This window comes from Epinephelus moara, chromosome 19 (assembly GCF_006386435.1).
Source record: "Epinephelus moara isolate mb chromosome 19, YSFRI_EMoa_1.0, whole genome shotgun sequence".
In the NCBI taxonomy this organism is placed as follows: domain Eukaryota; kingdom Metazoa; phylum Chordata; class Actinopteri; order Perciformes; family Serranidae; genus Epinephelus; species Epinephelus moara.
The window spans coordinates 8519875-8547218 of record NC_065524.1 but is presented as its reverse complement, the minus strand read 5'-3'; the positions used below and the strand labels follow the sequence as shown (position 1 = coordinate 8547218).

At 41.9% G+C, this 27344-nt stretch overlaps 1 protein-coding gene across 2 annotated transcripts in view; it reads right to left on the bottom strand.

Moving 5' to 3' along the window:
- Positions 1–250: 250 nt before the first annotated feature.
- The window catches only part of rin2a (Ras and Rab interactor 2a), a 66721-nt gene continuing 39627 nt past the window's right edge, over positions 251–27344 (bottom strand). The window contains exons 7-12 of one of the 2 annotated variants that reach the window (XM_050070945.1): positions 23827–23918; positions 13541–15172; positions 5473–5781; positions 5200–5331; positions 4938–5101; positions 251–4757 (exon numbers count right to left, since the gene is read on the bottom strand). In XM_050070945.1, coding sequence (XP_049926902.1) covers positions 4281–4757; positions 4938–5101; positions 5200–5331; positions 5473–5781; positions 13541–15172; positions 23827–23918 — 2806 coding nt within the window. In that variant the 3' untranslated portion in view covers positions 251–4280. Of the gene's footprint in view, positions 4758–4937; positions 5102–5199; positions 5332–5472; positions 5782–13540; positions 15173–18041; positions 18187–23826; positions 23919–27344 lie in introns of those variants that run through there. The other variant, XM_050070946.1, reaches the window with a different exon arrangement.

Sequence of the window (27344 nt, the reverse complement as noted above, 5' to 3'; positions counted from 1 at the left end):
CACACTACTTAACCATTACTGTACTCATTGGAGAAGAAGTCAACATACATAATTTCCATCGAGCCAGGTTTCATTTAAGAGTCTGACCAGTGGCTGATTTACACCTGGGATAATAACAAGATACAAACAGCACTCTGAACCACTGATACAGTGTGGAAATGTGAGGTGTGAGCACCATCTAGTGGTGAAGTACTGCTACAACAGGGCTCCTGAGAAAAGCTTTGATCAACATAAACACAAAGTCAGGCATGTTATTCCATTTCTAACATTTATTAAGTGCAAAAGAATATTTTTTTATATCATTCAATGACATATAATGAACAGGAAGATGTCTCCTGGATGCAAATGACATTTTGACACCATAAAGAATATTATAGACATGGTAAAGCCATCTGTGAAAAATCCCCGCACAGAGACATATAAATAGTCACTTAATCAAAGAAAGTTAGATTACCAATAGCATGGCAGTACGAGTCAATTCAACTTTGAACACTTGGCCCCCAGAGATAAACACGGTGAGCTCCGTACAGGTTATACTGACCATACATGACATTAATGCCAGTCGACTCCTCCAACAGCTCTCAGGTTCCCTCTCTACTGACCACACCTCACACATTTAGACCTCATGATGCTGTAAAATGGGAATGAATGGAGTGTTATAGTTCAACACACTCAGTAAATAAACAGCACATTAATTTGATTTTCCATCTACTGGAACCTTTAAAATTCACAAGAAAATTTCAAGTATTTTTTTTAACTGACATCACCAAACTTAATACTGATGTAGACTATATTGCAGAGTGAGCCCATCTCAGTAACATTCTCTCTCAGACCAGCTTTGAACTTCGCACATCCTTTCTATAACTGACCACAGTGTGTTTTTTTTTCACCAGGATAAAAACCTTAAACATTTGTCAGTAGTACAAAGCTTTGTAATATGGCAGCCAGTCTTTCCTCCATCACATATTATCAGAATCTGAATGGAAAAGATGCCCCTTAACAAGCAATAGATATCAGGTATGATACAGTATCTTTCATATCACCAGGATAATCAGTACATACATAAATGAATGTTACATGTTTTAAACACTGGCAGACCTGCCTGTATCTAACATTACACTTAAACTACATGCAATAACAAGTATTTACACATTTTAAAATGTTAATCCTTATCATATAAAAATGCCATATTATATATTAAACCCTTCATTGATAAAGTCAGGGTCTGTCTGAAATATGCTACTTTATGCCCAGGAAATGCTGCATGTAGCTCATCAGTAGATCTGATAAAGAAATAGACTGTTATTTGATTATCATCCATTGTAAAATGGAAACAGAAAATGAGGCTTGTTTGACTCCAACAAGTAAACAGAGAAAATGCCACATCTTGTCTCTCTTTTTTCCTTGTCTGCACACTTTTGGCAACAAAGTTTTTCTGACATTATGGAGCATTTGCAGCTTGGCGACGTCAGTGGTTAAATTTGAAGGGTTACACATGTTGGTCTTTAGCTTAATTTTGCTATTTCTCAGTTTAGTAGTAGGACAGGCTCTATGCTTTACCACATCGAGAACAAAGCTAATAAGGTGTACATGCTACACTCGTCAGCTAGCTGCTCTGCACTGTGCACCAGGTGGGTTGGGTGGGAGCTAGCTAGCAGTGCTGCAACACCGCATGTTGCTGTGGATACATGGTGGTTACCCTACGGTCTCCCAGTCAGGTTGCCCTGGTGAGTAAGCGTCTAATGTTCAGCCGCAAAATCCCTTTAGCACTATTAACCACTGTTAGCTCTGTCAGCATCAGTGCCAGCATCAGCATAACTAGTGGTGTTAACATACCTTAGTAAACAATGCTACTGATTTTTGCAGCTCAAAATAATAAGTGTGTCTCAAATCACATACTTCTGTACTAAACACTAAGCACTTTGAGTGCACAAGTGCGCTGAGTGTGTTCACACTGCATAGTACGGGAAAATGCAAAGTACTACTGGCGCAAAATGGTTTAAAAGTTAAGTGTGGAATGATGGACACTTCTCACCCTCCACTGCATCACAAACTTCTTAACTTTTGACATGGCGGCTGGAGACAACAAGCCTGAGCTGGCTACAGTGAACACTGCTGCATTATACAGATGTAAATTGTGCATGTTTTTTTACACTAAGTTCCAATACTGTTGTCAAATAGAAGCCATGAGAATTGTTTGTTGGGTCTGTAATGAATTGGTACCGCAAACAATAGCGCTCGCTAGCTAGCTAACTTGCTCCTAGCAATGGCAACACATTTTATTCAGCATTGACATTGTAGTGTTAGTTTGGTTTATGTGTGAGTGGAGATAGCGGTCAAGTGTTGGTGATAATGCTCCACCGTCTGTTTGCAATTTGCTGTTTCAAAAGAAGACAGAAGAAGAAGAGGCAGTTAAAAAAAACACAAGGCTGTTGTCACTTCCAGTAAGTAAAAAACAGCAGAGCGTAAGATGCGACATTAGGCTACGTGTTGAAACTAGTGCACCGTGCAAAAAGTACATAATGTACATAGTACACTTCAGTGTAGTAGACTTCAGTGTACTACACTAACGAAAGTACGTGATTTGAGACATACTCGCTGACTGAGTCGCTGACTCACATGGGGCGACCCGCGGGAGACCAAAGGATGGCCACCATGTTTCCACAGCCATGCTGTCCTGCCACCATGAGTAAGGACAACATTACTGGCAATCACAGAATGAGCAGCACTAGCTCGCTCCCACCCGATCTGGGCTCACTATACAGTGGAGACCAGGAGCAAGTAGGCACCATGTTTCTGCAGGTTAATGCAGCTAGCTGGCCATGTGTCAGCAAAGCCAACAGAAAATAAAAGGCAAAACACGAGCATCATAAAACATCAAAATCTCATCACCTCTAAATGAATACCAGTTTGAAATGTGACGCTGAGTCAATGGTGCGCTGGACTAAAAGGAAAGTGCCTCTTGTTTTTAATGTCATTTAATTTTTTTTTCTACAAAATACCCAGTTAGTAATCGGTTAATGGGTGTAGGGCTTTTAAAAGCAAAATTAAGTGTCATCCCTAGTTTGCATTGTGGGTAATGGAGGCAACAGCTTTTAACAAGGACATGTGGAATAAAAGAGGTAATATCTCTGGTTCTGTTCACTGATTTTGATCCTTTTCCAAAAACTGTCCAGCGTGAGTCAAACAATGTTATGGAAGTGCAATGCTAAATGGATGGCGTACTCTTTTAATGCCTGCTGGCTTGTTAAGGTTGTATCTGTACAGCTCTTTTTCTTTTAATGAGAAGTAGAAAATCTAGTTGTAGATTAGTTGCTGCAAAGTGCTGTTTCCCCCCTACAAGCCATACATGTTCAGTTTCCAACACAACTCACACAGTATGTGTGTGTTTGCTACCACCAAAAGCCATTTACTGTGTGTAAACAAGGTTCATATTTAATGTTCATCAATGAATCTGGAGTTAGAGGCCGCAGCATAGATTTCATATACCTGGATTATCTTCTAATGTGCGTTGGAAAATCATTTTTAACTTTGCTACAGCACTTTATATATATATTTTTTTACATTACACATTTTCTTCAGATAAATGTTGTTGCAGTAAGGCGTATTGTTGAATTCTTGCTGTGTGCACCAGCCACCACTGGGTGTCGCCAAACCCGTCAAAACATAGAAACAATCTAAAGGAGAAACAGTTTCAAAACACAAACAACATAACAGTTTACCAGCAACTGTACCATGAGTAAAACAAAGTTATAGCTATCACCTAAATAAACAATGCTGTAAATTTAAAGTGATTGATCAAAGATTAGTCTCACATGGATCTGAGATCTGATTTCCCTCTATATACCCTAAAGGTGACAACAATAACAGGTTACCCTGAATCTGTATGTGAAGCACCAGCATGAAGGCAGGACTGTGAACACACTTTCGTGTTCATTATCTCCGATATCACTGCTTTAACCATGTGTTTAGACTTTGAGAGTGTTGCTCGGATACCAAATATAGAGCTGAGGAAATAAAAAAAACCTCTCATTTCCTTCTCTCCTTTCTTCTTTTCCTCTTTCACCCATGTCTGTCTGACAGAACTTTCCAGCGAGGGGATGTTGACTGAGACAGACGTGCCATCCAAAAGGAGAAGTCTTTGCAAAGACTGGCACGACACAGCGTTTTGCCCAGTTGAACCCTTTACGGAAGCATGTTTGTTAGAGATAATGGGCGATACTGTCACGGCTGGGAGACAAAGACCCCGTTCAAACTTCCAGTCGGCCCTGCTGTTCCAGTCATATAGATATAGAGTTGCCATTGAGGTGGGTGGGCGGCAGGCTGAGGCTCAGAGTGGGACTGAGGCCTGAGCTGAGAGCGGGCCGGGGGGAGGGGGCTGACAGGTCCATGCTGAGGTCATTCAGGTTGGCCTGGGGGTCAGAGGTCACGGTGAGGTCGTTGAGGTTGGGCGTAACATTGAGGGGAGCTGACGAGGAGGTGTTGCTGTTGGCTATGCGGCGGAACACGAAGTGGAAGGGTGTAGCCTGTGAGCGGCTGTGGAGCTCAGCCTTGATCTTCTGAGGGTGGGTGTCTGGTGCCAGCTGCTGGCTGCTGCCCTCCATCAGCAGGAACAAGCCGTAGTTCTCAGGGTCTGACACTTTAAACTTCTGGGCGCACAGCTGACACACCTCCTCCACTGTGGCATAAGGTCGAACCTGGAGGGTTTTGGCTGTACAGCCGCTGTCCAGCTCCTGCAGCGCCACCCGCAGGTAGTTCTAAGGGGGACGGTCAGAAAAGAAACACTGTCAGACAAACATTTCAGCTCTGAACACAATTTCCAATATAAAAAAAGCCCAAATCCAGGTGTGTGACTTTTTTAATTCTAAGAATGAGCTATGTCAACATTACTGATGTGACAGCTGTAAAATTAAGGCAAAGTATGACTGTGCTTCTACCTGGAAGTCATCGATGGAAGGTGCAGAGCGCAGGGTGGTGCGTCGGCGGTGCCACTGATGCAGTGTGTCTCTTGTTTCAGAACTCAGCACTCTGGCTGCCTGCTCCTCCTGGAAATTTTTGATCAGGGACATAGCTCCATACGCGCTGGTCAGGTAGTAGCCACCTGGACAAACAGAGGCAGAAGGTAAACAATGTGTACGAAGACGGTCAAAAGAAAATATTCTTTTCTGTGGGGTGATTACGGTGGAGGTTTAAACAGACCTTCTCCATGCAGCAGAGAGGGGTCCAGCAGCTCCATCATGTAAAGGATCTCGTTGTCCAGCTGGGGCATGTCGCACTGGGCCAACACATAAGTCAGCATGGGCAGGAAGTCATCAGCACCGTACAGACGACCTGAGAGGCAAAAAGAGCAGGCAGGTGACATCCTGCACTTTCACTTTCATCATCTGATATCTTTTATACATCTTACATTTTATTAAATGGGTTGAGGATTTTTCATATTAAAGAAAACTGGCAGAATATTCTGATCTCTACCTGAGTTGTCCTCCATAATGGTGTAGATGAGTTTGCAGACTCTCAGCAGCATGGTGACCTTTTTCTCTGGGGAGTACAGTTTACTCATGGTGTGGAACTTGTGCTTGATCTTCTCTATGGCCATGGGGTCCGGGGGCAGTGTGTCGGCCGCGCCCATTTCCTGTGGCTGCCGGGCCTTTGCCAATGCTAGGTTCTCTTTCAGCTCCTGCCACTCCCCGCTGCGTACCTGGAACTCCTGCAGGGCCACACTCACCACCGGTTTGAGGGGCTTCAGGACGCATTTGTGCATGGCCTTCTCCAGGACTAGGTCTGGGCAGAGGATGAAACAGGTGAGCTTCACATCAAGCTACTGACTCTTTTTTAAATGTAATATTGTCCATGCTTTTGGTAGAGTTTTGGAAAAACAAAACAAACAAAAAAACAAAATGGCAACTTCATATGAACTTTTTCCAGATTTTATTGTAGCCAAAGCCAACTGAAATAAATTATATAATGCCAGACAAACAAAACAATATTTTTCATATTAATAAAATAGTTGTACCTAGCCCCAGTTTGTGCATCTCATGTATTACAGGTAGATTTGAGCCCCAGAGCCATGCGTCAGTTTTTATAAATAAATAATTATACTGTTTGCTGTACAGTAAAACAGTTTTAACCCCAGCAGAGGGATTTTTATTTATCCAGAAGACTCCTGAAGTATCAGATAATAGCACCGTAGAATAGTCCATAGATCACTCTGACTACTTGTATTCCCATCTCTGAAGACATGTCTGCTAGGCTGACTTGTGACCTTAAATTGTTTATTGTTTATGTGTCAGTATTCAGCCACCTGTTTGTCTATCTGTCTACTGTCAGTCTACTGTGAGGTCATTACATTTCGGAGCACAAACCAGGTAAATGTTAACATCACATTCCTTAGTGGTATTGTTAGTCAGGACCTACAAGCTCCCTGGAGACGGCCATGGTGTAATCACTACTGTTGGATCAATACTCATGTGTGAAACCCAAGATGTCATTGTTCACCATCTGTATACATCAAAGTTCATGGCAGCTGGGAGTGTTGTTGTTGGAGCAGAAGAATCCAGATTCCACACAGCGACAGTGTCAACACCAGCTTTTACAAGCTCAGCTGTGCAGTCCCACCAACACCAACCATGATATCATAATACAGACAGGATGGATACAGAGAGGGAGGCCAAACCACAGCACTGCTGAATAAGGACCATGTGTGCATGCTGTCTGTGTGTGTGTTGCTGATTTTCCTCCAGAAAAAGGTGAAGTCAGCAGTTTTTTTGGCTGAGCACATCTACAGACACACATTTTACTTTTCACCACAGCCTGATGGCATCCAGCGGCTGCTATTCACAACAATCAGTCCGTCAGTCACTATGAGTTGTTGCTGGTCTTACTGGAAAACTTGTCCACACCCACATTACTGCTACCTGCTGATACCTCTGCTGGAACCGAACCAGACTGCACATTCTCACTTCCTCATTCTGCAACTACACACTGATAAAGAGCTGCCAGTAAGTAGGGCGCCCAGCATGTTGAACCTGCATCAGCACAATTAGAGATGTTTTTTCTGCTACACAGATTATGAGACTGAGAGGACTTGTTGGTCTTTGTCTTTTAATTTTAGTGTTCCAGGATGAGACTTTCTTTGACTTTGTGGTTTTCATGGTTTTGGATGAAGAAGACATCCTGTTTAATTGGAAACAACCATCTTCCTACCACTTTATATTCCCCCTGACATCCTGACACTCCACTTTCACTGAGAGACAACTATGTGACAGAACAAGATTTGAAAGGGAAATAAAATAAACAAAACAAATATTTTGTGCTGTGATTCCTGGCACAACCTGAACCAAGTACAAGGAACAAACAAATGTTTTAACTCTCAAACTCTTCCTTCTTTAAAGGACTACAGTTAAAAAAATAATCAGATTCAAGACAAGATATTCAAGACAAAAAAGCTAAACAATAGCACCAGAGCTGCAACTAACCATTTCATTAACTAATCTGCCAGTTTCTTTGCTTCTTCAATTGATTTTACATCTGATTTATAAAATGTAAGAAAATAATGAAAAATGCCCATCCCAATTTCCAAAAGCCCATTAAAGTTTATGTCTTCAGAAGTCTTGTTTTGTCCAGCCAACAGTCCAAAACCCAGAATAAATTCAATTAACTATAATACAGAACTGAAAAAAGCATCTAATACTCACATTAGACAAGCTGGGGCCAGTCAACTGTGAGCACATTTGTTTTAAAAGTTACTTAAATAATGAAGCAGAATAAATGATGACAAGAAAAATCTAGCTGTAGCCAAGTGGCAACCTTCAGAGCAGAAAATGAAGCCAATGCAGAAGTGCAAAAACTGCAGTTTTTCTTAATGGCCATTAGGCTGGCACTGACCTGAAAGACACTGTAAAGATGAGCAACTGGGGAGACAAGGAATTGCCCCGAAATAGGTGCATTCTGTATGAACAAAAGTAGGCAGGCGACATTTTGCTGCACTCCCTGATTTTGTTTTTATACTGCCAATGCTGAAAGAAGACTGATTGGGCTTTCCTGCAAATTTGCACAATTCCTATTTGAAAAGGGCTAGTGATGGCCTGAATGATGAAAGAAACTAGTAATTTGAAGTCTTGAATGCACAGTATGCATCTTTTTGGCTTAACAACAAAGATACCTCTTATTTCTTGCATTTTCTTTTTCACCTAATACTTCTCCTAGACTGTGTCTCCTGCAGCTCAATAATCACTGGACTCCCCACGGGTCTGTTACAGTGATTAAAAACAGGGAACACATTGCCAACATTCCTCACTGTGGGCAAAAATTTAAGAGCTCTATTCATGTCATTCTAAAGGAGAGAAAATTCCAGATTTACAGACAGACAAATTAGCCTCCTCAAAGAAAAGTAAAGAGTGAGTGCTGACCCCCTTCATGTTTCTGTGTCCTGCTCTAGCTTCTAAGTGAATTCATGTATTTACCTTACATGGCACTGTGACTTCACCATGTCTAAGTCACAGTCTGCCTTGTGTTGCACACATACAGATGGTAGGAAACAGAGGAGTCAGTCTGCTTAAGAGCAACTTATCAGTCAAGGTCAGCCAAAACAAGCGATCAGACATAAACACACACCTCTGGCAACAAAACAGGGCCTCTTCCTGCTTCATATAAACATCCTCTCGACCCTCTTCTGGCCTTGAACCAAGGGAATTTCAACATTAGTGTTCCTCCCCCATCAATGTGCATTTATGGTCAAGGACTAGGATGTTTTTACCTTTTTTACTGTAGTTTTGAGTTTCCTTGTCACAGTCACCTTTAATGATCATTCTCCCAATGATTTAAAAACTAATTTTATTTCCTGTGTGCCAGAGGATTTTTTTACCTGATGGACACCAAGCATTCAGAACGGAGCTTTATGAAAAGGCCGTATTCACCAGGTCTCTGTAATCCATTTCTGGTCAACACTAAGCAGACAGAATCTAAGTAAAAACACATCAAACCCACACCCATACACATGTGAACACACACCGAGTGGCAGAGACATGTGGACAATGAGACCGTATCTCCTTAAAGTAAAAATAGCCTGTTGTTATCAGAAGGAAAGGTGTGTCTATCTGTGCTGTCACTGAACCAAGAAGCTCTCCTAATAGACAGGTTGCTTTCTTCCTGCTTTGAGAATATACATCTTAAAAATAGCCTTTGTACCGATCCTTGAATCATACACACAAGCAGGTCGAGGGACCAGTTTTTAGAGGTTCCCGTATTAATCAAGCCAATTAGCAAAGAATAAAAGCAAGGAAGCATCTTACATCTCAACTTCTACTACATGGATTGGAGTGATTGGAGTAATTATCAAGGCCTTGATGAAAGAAGAAGAGTTCTGACTTCACTCTTTTCTTTCTGGGTTGTTATTGGGAAGGATTTAGATTCAAGCTACCATCTGAGACCATCTAACAGAAATACAGCAAAGCACCAGAGGGATGTACAAAGAAGTGAGATTAGTGGGTTATAGAGGTATGTTGAGCCTGAAGCCAGAGTTTTCATGTTATGAAAGTGGCTCTCTTTTAACCTAGCTTGATCACCATGGTAACTTATGGTGCACATCTGACCTGGTCTGGAGCAGGTTATGTTGAAAGCGCCTTCAACTAATCACCTTTGGGAATAGTGTTGCCTTTCTTCAAATATCCAGTGGATCCAGGTGACAGGATTGTATGAGGTAGGGATGCATGATATTGGATTTTTGCTGATATCCGATATGCTGATAAATAACTACTAATTTGGCCAATAGCCAATACAGATACATCCACTTTTCTCCCCAACTAATTTCATTGATCATCAAGTCTCTTCTGCAGTAGAACTTACTATCACTATTGTGATGGCCCACCAGCAGATGGAGACATGAAAGGCTTGAATGCTTTGCTTGTCATTCATTCATTCATCTTCTAACCGCTTCATCCTCTTGAGGGTCACGGGGGGGCTGGAGCCTATCCCAGCTGACATCGGGCGAGAGGCAGGGTACACCCTGGACAGGTTGCCAGACTGTCGCAGGGCTGACACATAGAGACAATCAACCATTCACGCTCACATTCACACCTATGGACAATAGTCCCCAATCTGCATGTCTTTGGACTGTGGGAGGAAGCCGGAGTGCCCGGAGAGAACCCACGCTGACACGGGGAGAACATGCAAACTCCGCACAGAAGGGCTCCCACGCCCGGGATCGAACCGGCAACCCTCTTGCTGTGAGGCGAGAGTGCTAACCACCACACCACCGTGCCGCCCCACTTTGCTTTTCAATGTATGTAATATTCATTCATTGTGCAAAATAAGAAAAACCATGTTGGCCAATTCTGATAGATCATTTTAAAGCCAACACCAGCCAGTACCAATAATGTGCTGATATAATCGGGCATCCTAGGTAAGAGGTTCTCTTCAGAGGGAGAGAATGTTTAGTGATCGAATAGATCCGTTGTTTTTTCCTGACGATATTCTCTATGAGTCATACACATTAGAAAATGAATTAGTCTATTAGTATTTATCACAGATAATATGCAATCAATAAAATTAATTTCACTTTGATATGGCCAAAAACTAAGTGATTTCCACCTAGGGCAGAGCGATGTGTTAAAAATCAAATATCACAATATTTCAGTATGATATTGTTACAGTATTGTAGGGTTGACTATTGGTGCTTTCACTAAATATTTACACAATGACAATTTTGATAGACTGATATATTTTTGCAGCCTTTAAAACCAGGAAAATATAATGCGTACGATATTACAATATCCAAAATTGATGACTATATCTAGTCTCATCACAATATTGATATAATGTCAATATACTGCCCAACCCTATGTCACGTATCCTTCTTGTGGAACAATCTCACACAATATGTCAAATTTCATAGTACACCACATAGGTCTTATCCAGCCCTTGATGTAATTATAACACATGAATAATTGGTGAAGCACCACAAACAGAGCTTCATGACGTCGTGTCATCTCAGGCTATCGCAGTGTGGGATGAGTGGAGTACAAGGAACTCTATTCTCCCCTCACCCCGCCTGAACATCCTGGACCCAAACACACACATGGTTGGGTTGCTGAGTGAGTGCTAGAGGGGAACAACAACAAAAGCATCTTCCACATTTGAAACTCTGTGACTGCCTCCCCTTAATATCTGCACATTTGTTGTTTTCTTTGCTTCTAAGTGACCTAGAAATTTGCTTATTGTAGCTAAAGCTGCATTACTTTTCCTGGTATTTAGGATAGTGTTATAAATGACCATACTGTGCGAGAAAACAACCACCCATCCGTAATTTACATTAAACACTGAATGAAAGCACTAACAGCCATACCAAAATACTGGCACACTACTTCAAAGCAAGGAGAGTCTAAGATAGACAGAGAAAACAAAAACACAGAAACCATGAAAAAAATACGAAGAGAGTGTCAAAGAACGACGGCGTGAGACAGAAAGTGGAGGGGGCTCGCCTCAAATCCTCTCACTCTGATTGGATAGCTAATTTGAAAGAACTGGAGTTGGAGTAAGACAGAGATTGTCCGACTTGGCAGACAGTCACCCAAATGCATCTGGGCCGGCCGGCCTTGGAGCTAAACAGAAAACACTCTGAAGCTGCCACAACAAAATGTTGTGCAACTATTCCAAGAACTGAAACCCATGCAGTTCCCATTGTGTCATCCCTGTGAAAAACAGGTCATTCAGAAAAACAGCCAGCGCCACACGCAACACCCAAACATGAAAAACAGATATTTTCAGTTTTTTGGTCTTCTTCTTTTTCTTTACTTCAGAACTTATACTATTGGTAGTTGCCAATCAAACCTAAAACTTTTAATATCTGATGACCTACTCATATTTTTATATTTCATTTGGGGCATTTCATGTTTTATTACTATGGGTCAGGCTGCAAAAACACTGGATCCTACATTTTTAAATGCAACTGGGTAGTCTTACATTAGACTTTGCCTGCTTGGTAAACAACATCTTTTAAACTTTACACCTTCTGTTTGTAATGCAGCCTTTCTCGAAAGAATTTTAAATCTGAAGCACGGGCTAAGATGACATTGACATCATCTGGGGTTTTTCTGACCTTGGAAAGCTCCCTTCAGAGTCACATAAGGCATCACACAACTGCTTTCACTGCTTGCACTCCTCCATAGGAGTAAACTAAACTTAAGTGTATATTTGTTGAACTGCCCCTTTAATAAAATGTGCTTTAAAAAATCACATAACAGATGCTGACATTTTATAAGTTGAGTAAAAATATAGATATAAAATATAACTAGAAATTAAAAAGCTGTCAAAGAACTAGCTTGAAAATGTAAAATGTTGGCATTTAAGATTAGTTTTCATGTTATGTGATGAATGCTGATAAAAGAGATTTTTACCCATTTCTTGACTTCATAATTATATCCCTGTGGTGAACTATTTCAATGGGGCCAGTAGAAACAGGTTGGTTCAACAGCCCCCTTCCTCCTCAGATAAAACCCTCTTTGTGCTCTCTGTTTACATGCCACTCTGTCCAAGGTCTAATGCAGCCACTGAGTCTTGGCCTAAATGACTCAGACCACTCTTCCGGCAGGTGTGTGTGTGTGTGTGTGTGTGTTCCTATGTATCTATGTGGTTGGGCTTGGTCCCCCTTTCATATTGCGGTCATGGTATTGTTGGATGCAATAAAGGATGGATATAATAAAGGGCAATAAAAATGAAGTGCAAATGTTAGTATTGGACTATAGAAGATTTGCACTCGGTTTCAAAAGGTGAGATTGATTTTAATCCATGCTCACCTGTCTTTACTTTCTTTTTCAAATGGATACTGACTTATCAATCAATCAATCAATTTTATTTATAAAGCCCAATATCACAAATCACAATTTGCCTCACAGGGCTTTACAGCATATGACATCCCTCTGTCCTTATGACCCTCGCAGCGGATAAGGAAAAACTCCCCCAAAAAAACCCTTACTAGCATGCATGACATACAACTAACAAAAATGAGCCTGGTGGCTATGGCTTCAACAGGAATGTACACATATACACACACGTGCAGGTATCCAGCTGTAAACACGTGAGGACAAGTTTTCTAATGGCCTCACTGCTAAACATTGAAGTGAAACTGCTGCGTCTGCATTGAGCACGTTTTCTGTGACATAGTGTTTCCACAAAAATTAAGATTTCTCTATTAATACACCAGTCATTCACACTTCCTTAAAATAATCACTAAAACATTTGCAAACACACACAGAAATTACTCCCACTACCCTCCATGTTGAGTTGAAGACAAGGTCATAATGCTTAGAAGGTAGAAATGTTGCAATTGTGCAGCCTCAGCATTTCAACTGTTGACCAAGCTCTGTGGCACACAACATACGGATACCCACAGTTACTGTTGTTAAAGCATTAAGCTGAAATTGCTTTTCAGAATGAAGCAACAGTTACATTTGCAGTGCGTGAGCCATTGCTGGTATAGTTAGTAAAATAGGGGTAACAAAACCGAGCTTGAGTAAAAGATGGAATAATTTTATTTGGTACTCACCGATCTGGTCTTCAGGAATGAGGCTCTCGATTGGCGGCTCTAGCTCGGAGCTCTGTCTCAGGTAGCTCTTCATCTGAGTGATAAACTGGCGGAGAGTCTGCAGCAGCTCCAGTCCCGAGGCATAGCCCTGCCAGGCCTGGGTGCCCGCACCCTCGCCCATGTAGCTCAGGTAGTCCTGCACCAGGCAGCCGAAGTACGAGCCTTTATCCCTGGACAGCTCCACCACCTTGCGGATCGCCCTCTTCTCAGGCGTCAGCAGCGAGTTGAAAACACCACTCATTTTGCGCAGGTGCCCTCGCAGAGCCTTCTGCAGGACCAAAGCACCGGCACTGGTGCGGCGCTTGGTGCGGTGGCCTGGAGGCACCATGGTCAGGTCCTGGTCTTGGTCCTGGTCGCTCTCAAGACTAACACCGTAGTCGGGCTCGTCTTCATCCTCATCGTCCTCATCATCGTCGTCCTCCTCCATGCTGCAGTAAGGCAGGTGGGATGGTGGGAGGGAGAGGGGGAGGTGGGTGTTAAAGTCAGCCACAGTGGGGGGGCTGGGGTCATGCAGAGGAGGAAGGAAGAAGGCTGAGGACTGAGAGAAATCCAGGGAGTCTGAGGAATCTGTGGAGAGGCTCATGTCACTCAGTCGCTGGCCGCCACCACTGCATTCTTCGCCTGTTTCTTCTTCTTCTCCCCTTGCCACACGTGTCTGCTTGCTTGCTGTAATCAGTGACGGGTCTGGAGGAGAGCTGGAGTCTTGGGCAGGGGTTCTGGTAGCGCTGAGCTGAGTCATTCTGGCCCTAATGAGGGCCTTCTCAATAGTCTGGTCCTCCAGCGCCAAGTGGCACTGGGCATCCTCCTGGCTGGACGATGATGATGAGGCCTTGGCCCGACGTGGAGAGGAGGAGAGCGATGATAGAGAGATGGGCAGGGAGGGCCGGGGGATGGATATGGGGGAGCTGATGCTGAGTCTCTTGGGAGGGGAGGATGAGGGGCTGATACTAAGAGAGGAGCCCAGACGAGATAGGATGCTGCTGCCTCTCTCCCTCTCCTCCACCTTCTCCTTGGGGACATTGATCCAGGAGATTTTCTCTGGCATGCTGCGCTGTCGGAGAAGAGGGGCTGAGTGTTGCGGCACAATGCGAGGCGGGGGTGGGCGTGGAGGTGGGGACCGTGGCACACTGTCTGCAGCACTTAGCCTCTGACTGCTGCTACTGGTTTGGCTGTTATCCTCCTGTAGCTCTGTGTTGCTGTGACCTGATCGGCTACTGTCGCTTTGATCTGAGCTACAGATCTGAGGATTGTCTCTACAAGTGTGTTGCGTGTCCTTATTGTTGGTTTCTAGGCTGTCACTAACGAGCTCCTCCCTCAGACCTTGCTTTGCTGTACCAGAGGGATTTGAGGCTGTGCTGTGGTCACCATCTGGCTGGTGAACCTTTATGAAGAGGGGGTTGATGAAGCAAAGTGCTCCGTTGGACTGGCAACACTCGAGCTCAGATGGGGTGCGAGTTCGAAGCCGAGGGCGCCCTGGTGTGGTTGCCAAGGAGACTGGTCTCTGAGCAGGGGGAGGTGGTCTGTCGGGAGCAGCTATTCCTGTTAAGGAGACCGAGCCCTTCCTCTTGTGGCACAACTGAGCATCCCAGAAGCCTGTGTGAGACAGTAAGAAAATTATGCTACCAATAGTGTATTACGTGGACAGGATGTGATACAACATTTAAGTGCAAAATTAAATATGTCTGGGCCCTGTCTCATACCCAGGGTTGACACAGTAATATGTGTTTTGAAGCCAACATTAAGTTGGCCAAACCTGGACCACAGACTTAGTAGCTGCCTTACCAGCTCACCAGGTGAAGTACAATAAGTTCTCCACTGATTTAGCGTTGCATCCCATAAAATTGTTGGACTCATGATGGATAGTTAAAAGAGTATTAAAATCAATACAAAGGAACCAGAGATATCACCTTTATTCTTCCATGCATTTTTATTCCTTGTCAAAACCCAGTGCCTGCTGAACATGAACTACAATGCAAGTGGACTGCCGACAGTTAGGTCAGAGACTTTGGTGTGTTTTGTTAGTGGTAGCTAATGTAGCCTGGAGTCTCTACCCTGCAGCAGAGATGAGCAGCAGGCGACAGAGGTCTGGTAAACTCATTTCTTTTGACCTCCACACCCACAGGTTTTTTTCATTTTCAAACATGTAGTCTTCAGCCCCAACGGCATAGACAACATTCACATGCACAAAATAGTCACGTTTTTGCACTTATTCTGAAAAAGACAACTTTCCTACTAAGCTGTTTAAATGGCTAATGAAAATGAATATTCCACAAATATTCATGTTTACATGCAGCTATGCATACTGAGAAACATAGACAAGTAGACCAACTGTCACTTGTGCCAGGATTTTTTCAGAGTTTTCCACTGGTGGCGGAGTTGTTAACCATGCAAACATAGCCTCCCTTTTTCATTCCTTCAACCACCTTTCTTGAAAAGGTTGACATTTGGGTATTTGCACATAAGTTTTTCATAATCTTTTAAAGTATGTTTTGCCTTCCTAATGGAAATGTGGGCTTTTCTTTTGGGCATGCATCTCCACCCCACTCTAAACTGTTGGTTAGTTGGTTTATGTAAAATGCACAGAGCTGACCATAAACAGAAAAGAGGCCGTGTGTAACAAACTGTGGTAAAAATCCTTAATGAGACGCATATTCCTAATGCACTGTAGACATGTCCAAAGAATGCTCCTAAAACTTGAATAATACTAGCATATCCAATGTCTTGATTGGAAAATGCTACATTTGGAATATCCAAATGTAATATGCTGTGAACATGACCTGTATCAACTTCAGAATACTGTCATATTCTGAATAGTACTGGAATATTAGCGTGGATGTAATTGTATCCCATGACTCAAGTGACATCATCTGAGGACATTTATCAGATTTCAAACAGCTCCCACTGAAGACACTAAAGCTTTTACACAACTTGTCTCACATACACAGTGGTACACCTCAACATCTGTAAACAGACTTTGATGTGTAAAATGGCTGAAGTTCGCCTTTGACAAACACCAACTCCCGTTATTGTCAGTGCATCATGGAACATTTCTAATAGCACGTATTGTCATCGCTATTGAGGATCGACAATCAGAGGTGTAACAGGGCATTCAGCATAAATTAATCAGTAATTACAGGCCATTTAGTTGATTACACATTTTATTTTGGTTTGGTAAGCTCCATGAGCTAAATAATTATACCCTAATTAGTTTAATAGAGTCTAATACAGTAGTTAGTCTGAGTATAGTCTACTTCAGGGCACCCAAGAAAAGCAATTGACACGTGTTCCAATCTTCCAATCATGTAAATGAGACCGGCCCAGCTCATAGCATCAAACAAGGGTCACCATTGTTGACAAAGATTTGCTTGAAAATACCTCCACTGACCACTATTACTCATATGTGATGGTATCACCTAGGAATGTCAACTACTGCAACTAAAAACAGACGGAGGTTTAAATCCTTCTGCCCGTGGTGTTGGAGCAGCCTCTCACTGCAGATTCAGACTGGGCTAAAGACATATTTTTCCTTCACATAGTGACGACTCCTGCTCACTCTGCTTTTGTGTGTGTGTGTGTGTGCTGCCATCGGCGCCACAGGATATAAAAGTTCCAGCTTCCAATGTGACTCGCTCTCTCTTCCCTTCCCTCTCTTCCCTGTGTCTGCAACCCCTTTTGCTTTGCTCAGCTCTTTGTTTAGGTTTTTACTTCACAGCAGCTTACACTGCGTTATTCACACACATCTGCATGAACACTACTTTGTATGTGAACACAACTCACATACAAATTTACCTCTCAGTTTATCTTATTTGTTATAATAAATAACTTATATGGCACCTTGGGTACGGTCCGGTTTTAGTCATTGCCGGATTATGATGAATCAGTTTTGGAATTGGGTTGAAACAATGTTCATGTATATGTAATGTGGCTTTGTGTATTTCAGTTACTTACTAAGCATATGCAAATGTTTGATTCCAACAGCATAAAAAACAGCCTGTAGGTGATTCGTGTTTTTCATAGTTATGTGGAAAGATCCCCTCCCCCCCCCATCCCCCCACCTGGCAGCAAAAACTATATATATGTTGAAAAATGCTTAACTTAATTTACGCCAACTTAGATTAGTCCCCTCATCCACTCCCAGTGACTCAATACAAGTCCTTTAATTACAACCAATCTTCAAAAACCTCTAAATGCTGCTTCTTGTAAAATCACTGCTGTTTACTTTTGCAGAGTAAGAGGCTCAGCCTGTCAGGGAGCTTTTTTACCGGCAAACAAGAAAGAAGAAAACAGCACTAAACTTCTATAACACAATAAGTTGTTGAACCTTTAGAGTCCAAGCCGTACCAGACACAGCAAAACAAGACAGACACACACCAGGGGAACAATACTGCATGAGGAATATGAGTACCAGACACAGAGCAACTCCTTCACAGAACTACAGAGCAGAGAGAGCGGCAATACTCACGGTGATCCCAAAGCTCAGTGACACACAGGCAAGCTGTTGATCTCAGTCTAACTTCTCTGATAGTTTTGCAGAGGATACACCGCTGCATCGGCACAAGCTGAAACTCGACTGGCTGTGTTATGACTCACTTCTGTTAATGAGTGTGTGGGCGGGCTGTTAGCATTGTATTCCTGCCTCCCTCTCTTCCTTTCAGTGGAAGTTGCGTGGTCTCTCTCACTCTCTGTTGCTCTCTCTCTCTGTGACACACTGAGACCCGTTTTTCCTATTTCCCTCCCACTCTACTCTTGTTTACTCTCTTTTCTGGTCGAATCATCTTTTTCCTCTGGTACATGCTCTGATACTCATTACTGTTGTTAATTCTATGTCATCATTCTGTTTGTTGAAGATATTTCAGTATTTGGTTTTATGACACTTCTAATTCCATGAATTTACTTTGATTACTCAGTTGTACATGGCATGTTCACACAAGTATATGCAAAGCACAGCAAAAAGCTGCTGTACAGTGTTCAAACACACACACATACTCAGGACTTAGTGCACAGAGGAATGTGGTTTGGTGTGTTTGATGTAAGAACCGGGAAAGTCAAGGTTGAGGCAAAGGCAGCTGGTAGAGATATATGCCAGCTGAACTGGAGCCAAAAATAGACAGAGCTCACACACTGTAAAGCACATGAGGTCAGTCGCTTTGGTTCTTGTGCAGCTGGGAATATTTCATAAACGTAATTACTGACTGGGCTTATGTATAGAACTGGGTAAAAATGGGTAGATCAAACAAATGTACTTATTACATGCTAATGTGGGCTGTAGATTTGACTTTGGTAACCACGCTGCAATACTTAAGCTGAGCGATAAAAAGCAACAAGTGCTATCACAAAGGTCAGAAAATGAGAACTCTTAGCATCTCTAAAACAAAAAGAGGTAAATAATCTTCACTGATATGTGGCTAAGTCTTCCAGTTTTACTAAGCTGATTGCTCATCGTGACTATAAAACAGGCTACTGTCAAGTTTATTGTATTGTTTATTGTTATTTATTGTTCTGTTATTCTTCTTCAAACTGTGTGGCTTTGAGGTGGATTATCTTGTCTCTGCAAACTGTTTATAGTACATTTTGGGAAATATCAGGAGCAAATGACTTCCAGGAGATGAGGCAAAGGTGCAGCAGAGCAAAGTAAGTTAGGTCTCATCGACCCCTTGGTCATAGGCATCTTGAGATTGGAGTTGCGACTTTTAAGAACTAACCCATTTCTTTAACTTTCTAACTCGTCAGTATAGCCCACTCCAAACTGTGTAGTGACAGGAAACATCAGCATATCAAACTTTGCTACATATGGGATGGCTTGCATGCAGTTTGGCAATGAGCAATACCAGAAACAATGCCATAAATACAGGATCCCACCTGTGCATTTATTCTGCAAGCAGCACTATCAGCAAGTCACTAGAAACAATCAATCATTTTTACTTGTCACATGTTACCACATAAGGTACAATTTGTTTCATATAGGGTTTAATTCCAGTGAAATGCATTTAATGTATTTGTTCTACTAAACAAACTAGAATTACCACAGTGCTGTTGTATGCCTCTGCAAACCAGTAAAGTTGTCTGTAAAAACATGGATGCTTCACTCACATCTTCCAGCACAGCACAGAAGATCTATTCAATCAGCATAGTTTCAAGATGGACCCCCAGGGTTAGAGTCACCAATTAAGTATCTGATCAAATGTCTCCCCTTCTGTTACTGAGTCAAGGCCCGAACATACTCGGGCGGAACGTACGCGGAACGGACTCTGCGGAGGTCCGCGTGGACTCAAAGCGGACGTCCGCAAGCCCTGTGCGCGCAAAGCTCAGATTTTCCGACCGCGCAGACTCCACGCACCAGTGACTGCTCGGCATGTATTTTTCACATCGCGGGGATTTTTCACGGACATTTTTACAGGAAACTACAACGCGGAAGTGCGCTCCACTATGAAAGCCCGAATGACTGCGGACATTCCTCGCGGAGTCTGCTCCAAAGTATCAGCGTAATCAGAGGCAGCGATTGCATTCCGTACACAAGCACACAGAGAGACCAGGTCATTGTTTAGTCCAAGTTAACATTTGTGCCAAATCTGACAGCATTTGCTCAAGGTGTTCTTGAGATATTGCATTCACAAAAATGAGACAGACGAGGTCACAGTGACCTTGATCCTTAACCACCAAAATCTCAACAGTTCATCCTTGAGTCCAAGAGGACGTTTATACCAAATTTGAAGAAATTCCCACTTTTTGAGATGTCACGTTCACAAGAATGCAACGGACAGACAGGGGGATGGACAACCTGAAAACATAATGCTGCTAAGGCATAATACAAATTCAACATAAGCTGGGTTGACAGTTCATTCTTGATTTAAGAATAAGTAGTTTGACAAATAATCCAAAGGTCCACTCACAAGCTTCTTCTGGAGTTAAACTGCATCTTTCTGCCATCATGAAGACAACTTCATGACATTGAGTCTAGCCTTTTGAAGTTTTCCTGTTTTTTTTTTTTTGAAAGTCTACAGGAACTAATGCCTCAAGCAAAGTTTATTCTATCGTTCAGGTTACAATACTTTTAAACATTCTCTTGTAGCCTATATATTATTGCTACTTAACTCATGATACGTATTTGATATTGCTTTAGAAAAGGAATGCCAAAGTAGTAAAAATGAACATCCCATCGGTTCAGTCAAAATACAGCAACTAAAAACTGTTGGTAACTGTTGCTACAGAGACTGAATGAATGTAACTAATAGTGCCAACACAGAGTTTAATGACAAGGACAAAGAAATTGAATGTATTGAATGTGGATCAGTTACATCTGGCTGACACCTGATCCACTGAATTAGATTAGTATCAGCCCTGGTGCCAATGCAGAGGACTGGATCAGTGCATCGCGTGTAAAATAATCCATCAAAGCACAAATACAAACTAAATAGTAAGGGTGTCTTTAGTAAGGCCCTCTGTCAAAATCAAGTTTAAATATCTAATATTTTGGTTTGATGAGGGTTTATTTTAATTATGACAAACTGACCTAGAGCTGACTAATATTCCAATATAGCAATGCTGGTTGGTTTCTGGGAATGTCAGAGCTCCATAATGGCCAACAGGTCATTTTTGCACCATGGTGGATTAAACTGGCCCTGCCAAGCTTCTAATTCTCTAAATTAATAATTTTAACAAACAAGCCTTCAAAAGGCATCACAAAAGAAAACAAACTGCAGTCATTACAGGGGGGACAGCCATACAACAGGTAATAAGACACTGTGAAGACGTCAGAGTCAACAGTACATCTTTCCCAGCCATTAATGTTGCTTGTATGTACGTCAGAACTACCTATTAGATCAACTATTCATTGCCGCTCAAGTGCCTTCATAGACACACAAAACCCACCATTGTGTCACCTCACCAAACAGCAACCCTTTTATGAATAAGAGGGAGAGAAAGAATGTATGTCTGTAGATCATTTGAGACCAAAGAGAGTCTCATCAAATCATCGTGTGTCATCTTGAACTCTTTAAGAGACTGTCAGGCTGAGGGACACTGGACGTCTGACACAGTCAGCCTAGTGTACACATGATAGCTCAGAGCTGAGTCACAGCACAGCCTGAAAGGACACAAAGGTTACACTGACAGCTGAATTCACAAAAGAGTTGCGCGGCTTTTGCGACTGCTAGTCCTGCACAAATAAGTTAAAAAGCAACCATGTAATTCTCAAAGCACCTGCAAAGGGTGCTATCTGCATGTATTTAAATTAGGTAATACACATACATTTTACACTAAACTGAACGTTTTATGCCAATGAGACTCACTGTAAAGACAGTCCCATTAACAAAGATCAGCGCTAATAGCAACACAGAGTTACAGTGAAATTAGTAACGTCTTTTAAGAGTTGGTGGTGGTAAAACACCAACAGCACTGACATACTGCAATATTAAATCCCAAAAATGGTTTGTCTCTGTCACGTTTAAGAATGCTGCCGCACCTCATTGGTCAGTACCTGTAGCTTGCAGCCTAAAAATGTCACTTTTCTAATCCTCTGTGCTGCTGTTCAGCCTACTGTGTTCTTGCTGCAAAGGCAGCAATTATACTTTGCTGCGTGGATAATTGCAACCAGATGCAAAAAAGTTCAAACTGCACTCAGGTGCAAAACTTAGTTGGTGTGTTTGCGCTAAAATATCATTAATGCAATATCTTTTGTGAATCTGGTGTTGAGATAAGGCAGATAGTGGTTGCAAGTGATGCACAAGTCATGGTGCTATCAACACAAAAAAATCGCCAGAAACAAATGTTGGCATTGTATGTTTCTACAAACCACAGATATGTTACATTTGGAAGTTATTATGAAGCGAATCATTTGAATCCTTACATTTAAACAACACTGTGGTTAACCTGTGGTTATTCCTAGGCACAGTAGCCAATTGGTTATGGTTAGGAAAAGATGTTTTGGCTTAAATACTTGATTTCGGGGGCACAATCCCCACTGGCCAAGCAGTGATGAATTGGTAAAAAAAAAAAAAGCTTTTTTTTTGGCAGTATTCACACTAAAAAATACAGCAACAGGTTACTACTCTACACCCACATTTGGTGCCATAAACCCACTGGAAACAACGCAATGATATGCTAAATCACAAAGGGTTTTGTTTTTCGTCCTGAATAGTGGTTCACAGTGGTCTGCAACTTGGTAGATGTCCATCACCATCCACCATCTCCTCCACTTCCCGATAACAAAGTCAACTGATATACTACGTCAGCTCAGAAAAGTTGATGTGATATGTATGAGATGTTCAAATGTAATGTATTCGTGGTTTGCAGAAACGTACAATGCCAACATTTTCTGCTGGCATCTGGGCTGACCGCAATCCGGTCTTTGTAAATTTGCTTATGAGTGGGCTATGAAAAGGGTGATGGTATGGAGGATAATTCCACCAACATCTGAATACTTTAAAACCACTATTTTCACCTCAACTAAGTAAAAAAGTCAATAGTGTAAATAAGAAGAAGCAGGTAAAAATTAAAATAATATTTGCTCTGTTAAGAATTAAATACATAAATTAGTTTTTAATGATGACAATCCATGATCTTGTTAACAGTAAAAACTGACTTCACCCTCTCTTGAGATGGTGTCAGCTTGTATCATTGCAAATGTCCAATGTTTTGTGGTGACGGCTGTAGAAGGTTGAGGCCCTACACAGCTGGGAGAGAGGCAGCCAGCTCTCGTCTGAGTCCTTGCCCAGCTGAGCAGCACTCATCTGGGCCTGGAAGAAGCTTTTGTCCGTGGGGTCGAGTCATTTAGCACTGCCATGCCAGTTAATCCTTCGAGCAGGGGGGAATGTGGTTGAGATGAGCTTTACGAGTGTCACGCCTCGGGAACATTTTTTTTTTACGCACACCAGATGTGGGATGGAGGAAAACACTCTACTTTTCTAAATCAGCAAGAAGCTGAGGGAAGTGCACAGATCAGTTTGACTGCAAAAGAAGTGATGCAATATCCCCAATAACTGACTGGAGAAGTGTTTCTGTTGATGCAATAAAGGAGATTTATAGTAAACACAACTCAACATGAGACTCTGCTCACATAGATGACATGGTAACCTTTGTCTGTGGTTGTTTGCACTCATCTCTCTCTCCTACCATGCTATATTTTGACTACTTAATATAACCATGGGATCACCTAATAATGTACATTTACACACTGGCTGCCATCAGTTCACAGTATGCCCCAGTTGCATGCTTGTTCCCCAAATATGTATCCAAATTTTATAACAAACCTGCTCCAAGTTTAGCAACCTCCTCAAGATCAGCAGACGTTCTGGCTGAAGCAATGGCTTCTGGAAGCTTCAGAGTGAAGGGCAACACGTCCCTAAGAAAAGAGAAAAGACTGAGTGAAAGTGAGAAAGACTTGGTCAACAGCGAAAAGGAAAATCGAGTGAAAGAGGGCGGGACAGAAAGCCCATTCCAACAAGTGTGTGATTCACTGTGTTGGAAAAGTGGAGCGTGGCGTAGCCTGCGTGTGTGGTGTATATTCAACCACACAGCCAGAGGGGAATGTGTGCCCACTGCTCTCCTCCCTGTGGGCCTTTTACAAGTTTTCCAAAGGCCTTAGTCAAACAAACCTGAGTGATCAAAGCTGAACATTTTACCTACAGATCTGTGATGGAAATAATCTCTCGGTGGACACTTTAACGGAGATAAATGACTGCAGCTGTTGAACTGTTGGGTACATGACTACCAAAAGAACAGGGAGTGACATAAATGTGAAATGACATTTGGGTATTTAGGAAACAATACAAGTATTATGAAGAAATAAATACAAGTAATATACAGTAGAGTGTAAGTTATTAAAACACTAAGCTCTGTTTCTGACCTCTAGCAGCACCACAGAACAGTTTTTTATGTGGCCTACTTGAAAAAAAATACCTTTATCTAGAAAAACTCATCTTTGTTTTGCTATATACTGTTGGCAGGGCTCGACAGTGTGAGCATTTCACTCACATTTGGGACCACAAATAGATATGTGTGAACTGTAAATATATTTAGGAGCATGTATGTAAATAAGCTAATGCCAGGGTGTGTTCACACTTGGACACTTGCAGATGCATGGTAGGTTTCCCACCTTAGACTTTGCTACATTTTTGTTTTAATTAGTTGTCTTTTTGCTTTTGTTAATGGAGCACACGTGGCCTTTGACATGGACAGTGTTTTCACTGGTAATGTTCTGTTGTGGCCGTCACAGTTAAATCTTTGCTGCCACCACACACAAAAAAAAAGAAAAAAAAAATGTAGTAATTGAACGTAACTTCAGTTCTATGAGTACAAGAACTGCACGGAGAGGAAGCGGAAGTGAGACTAGCGATACGACTCATGACCAGACATTATAGTTTACAACTAGAATTAACGCCTCATGGTTATATGCCTCTGCGAACCAGTCAAGTTGCAGTTACATTTTACATCCATGCTTCATGCAGATTTGTTCGTTGTTTTTGCCAAAAGCAGTTCTGTTATGTACTCTTGAGCTGACGAGACTGAACTCTCTCCACGGTCTTTCTGGATTCAATGGAACACTTGAAATAGTTCCTTTAAAACACCTCAGTGTTTTTGCACTGCCATAGAGTTTGCTTCACAAGGAATGTAATATCTAATAATATTAGACAAAAAACAAAGCAATTTCTCTTTCCTACCACAGATACTTGCGTATTGCACATGTAGCTTGTATCCTGTATAAGGTTTATTGGAAAAATGTTTACCTGAATGACGCTTGGTGGTTAACCATCAAGTCAAAGTTGATTGACAGTGTTTCCCTGATGTTGAATTTTTAATGTTAAGAAGCCCAGAAATTCACCAGTGTTTTTGTTGTTGCTGTTTACATTCCTCCTGATGATTCAAAACAAACTACTGTTTAAGTTGTATTTGTTGGTTTTCTTGTGTAGCATAAAGGAACTACAACTGCATTTCCTGGTGCATCCCTGTGTTGCACAATGACAATAAATTACCTTTGAACCTTCTGCAGTTTAAAGCAATTTAAAGTATAAATAATCACATAATTATCAAATAAATAAAGTTCAAAGCAGAATGTAGTTTTTTGAAATAAATAATTTGCTTGTAAATGTCTCCTTGTATTGTATTTTTGAGGGGAAAAAAAACATTATTTGATGTTTATCTCCTAGATTTTTCAACTCATGAGCACATGTGCTCATAAGTTAACTGTTTAGAAATCACAGAAAAAGTTAACACTAAAGCCTGACTGGTAGGTAACATTTCGATGATCTGCCACTGCCGGCGAATAAAGAGACTGTACTGAAAGAGCCTTAATGTATCCTAGAGCTGGGCAAAATATGGACAAAAATCAATATCCCGGTATTTTCAGGCTGAATGGCGATACACGAAATATATCCCGGTATTTTCTACGAAGTGGGCTACATGTTCAGTTGCAAACTGATCCACGGCAAAAGTCCCCTGTTATTTTTGCTGCATGTGTTTTTCCACAGCAGGGCATCAACATATCAGGGTGGCTGTTTCTGCTTTCACTTTCCTCCCTGCCATATTATTAGACTTGTCTTAATTGAAGAAAAGCCACTAATAAAGTTTCGCTAATTTGGTAATAAACATATTTTAATTCCTACAGAGTCTTAAAAATAAATGTCCCCCATTATTTTGTTATGTAAAAACTTTTATTGTGAAGCAGCAAAATAAGAAAATGTTGAGTTTTCAAGCAGAAACTCCACACAACTTCTAATACTGAGGATAGTGAACATAAACAGTAAAATAAAGCAGATACCTAAAGTAAAAACAGGACACAGGAGAGAAGCTAAACTCCAAACCACAGATATTCAGTTAGAAGCTACAAAAGAACTGAGAGTTGAACACAAGAGACTTTTAAAAACACCTTTCACTCTGGTCTCTTGAAGACAGAGGTGAGGAGAGTCTCACATTACACACGGCTTGTTTGAGGGGGAGAAAAGGGGATAGTCGGGGGTTGGCTGTGGTCGGCGAGATGCCACCACTAGGTCTCCTTCTCTTGATTGGATCCAAAAGCCAGGCTGCCCGCACTCAAGCACCTGCTTGAGTGCGGGCAGCCTGGCTTTTGGATCCAATCAAGAGAAGGAGTAGGTTTGCAGCTCAGTGTGGCACCGCGCGTCTAAACTGATAACAGAAACACAAATCGGAGCAACATGGCTTGACTGGACATGGCTAAAAGTTACAGAGGAAAAGGCTTACAGTATTGTACGTGTGCTACTGCGGTAACTTCATCCATCTGCAATATATAGACCGATGTTGCACTGTAGACTAATGAACAGACAGATTAAACAGAGGAGCAGCTCTGTGTCTCTCTGAATGTTGATGGAGAACCTGTGAGTGAGTGAGGGGGGCAGAGCTGTGCGGAGTGTGAGGGAGGAGAGATGCACACTGGTATGCATTATGTGGCGCAACTTAACCCTACAGTATCTCACATAAGTGAGTACACCCCTCCCATTTTTGGAAATATTTTATTATATCTTGTCATGGGACATCACTATAGAAATGACACTTTGATATAACTTAAAGTAGTCAGTGTACAGCTTGTATAGTAGTATAGATTTACCTTCCTCTGACAATTACTCAACACACAGCCATCAACATCTAAACAGCTGGCAACATAAGTGAGTACACCCCACAGTGAACATGTCCAAATTGTGCCTAAAGTGTCAATATTTTGTGTGCCAACCATTATTATCTAGCACTGCCTTAACCCGTTTGGGCATGGAATTCACCAGAGCTCACAGGTTGCTTCAGGAATCCTCTCCCACTC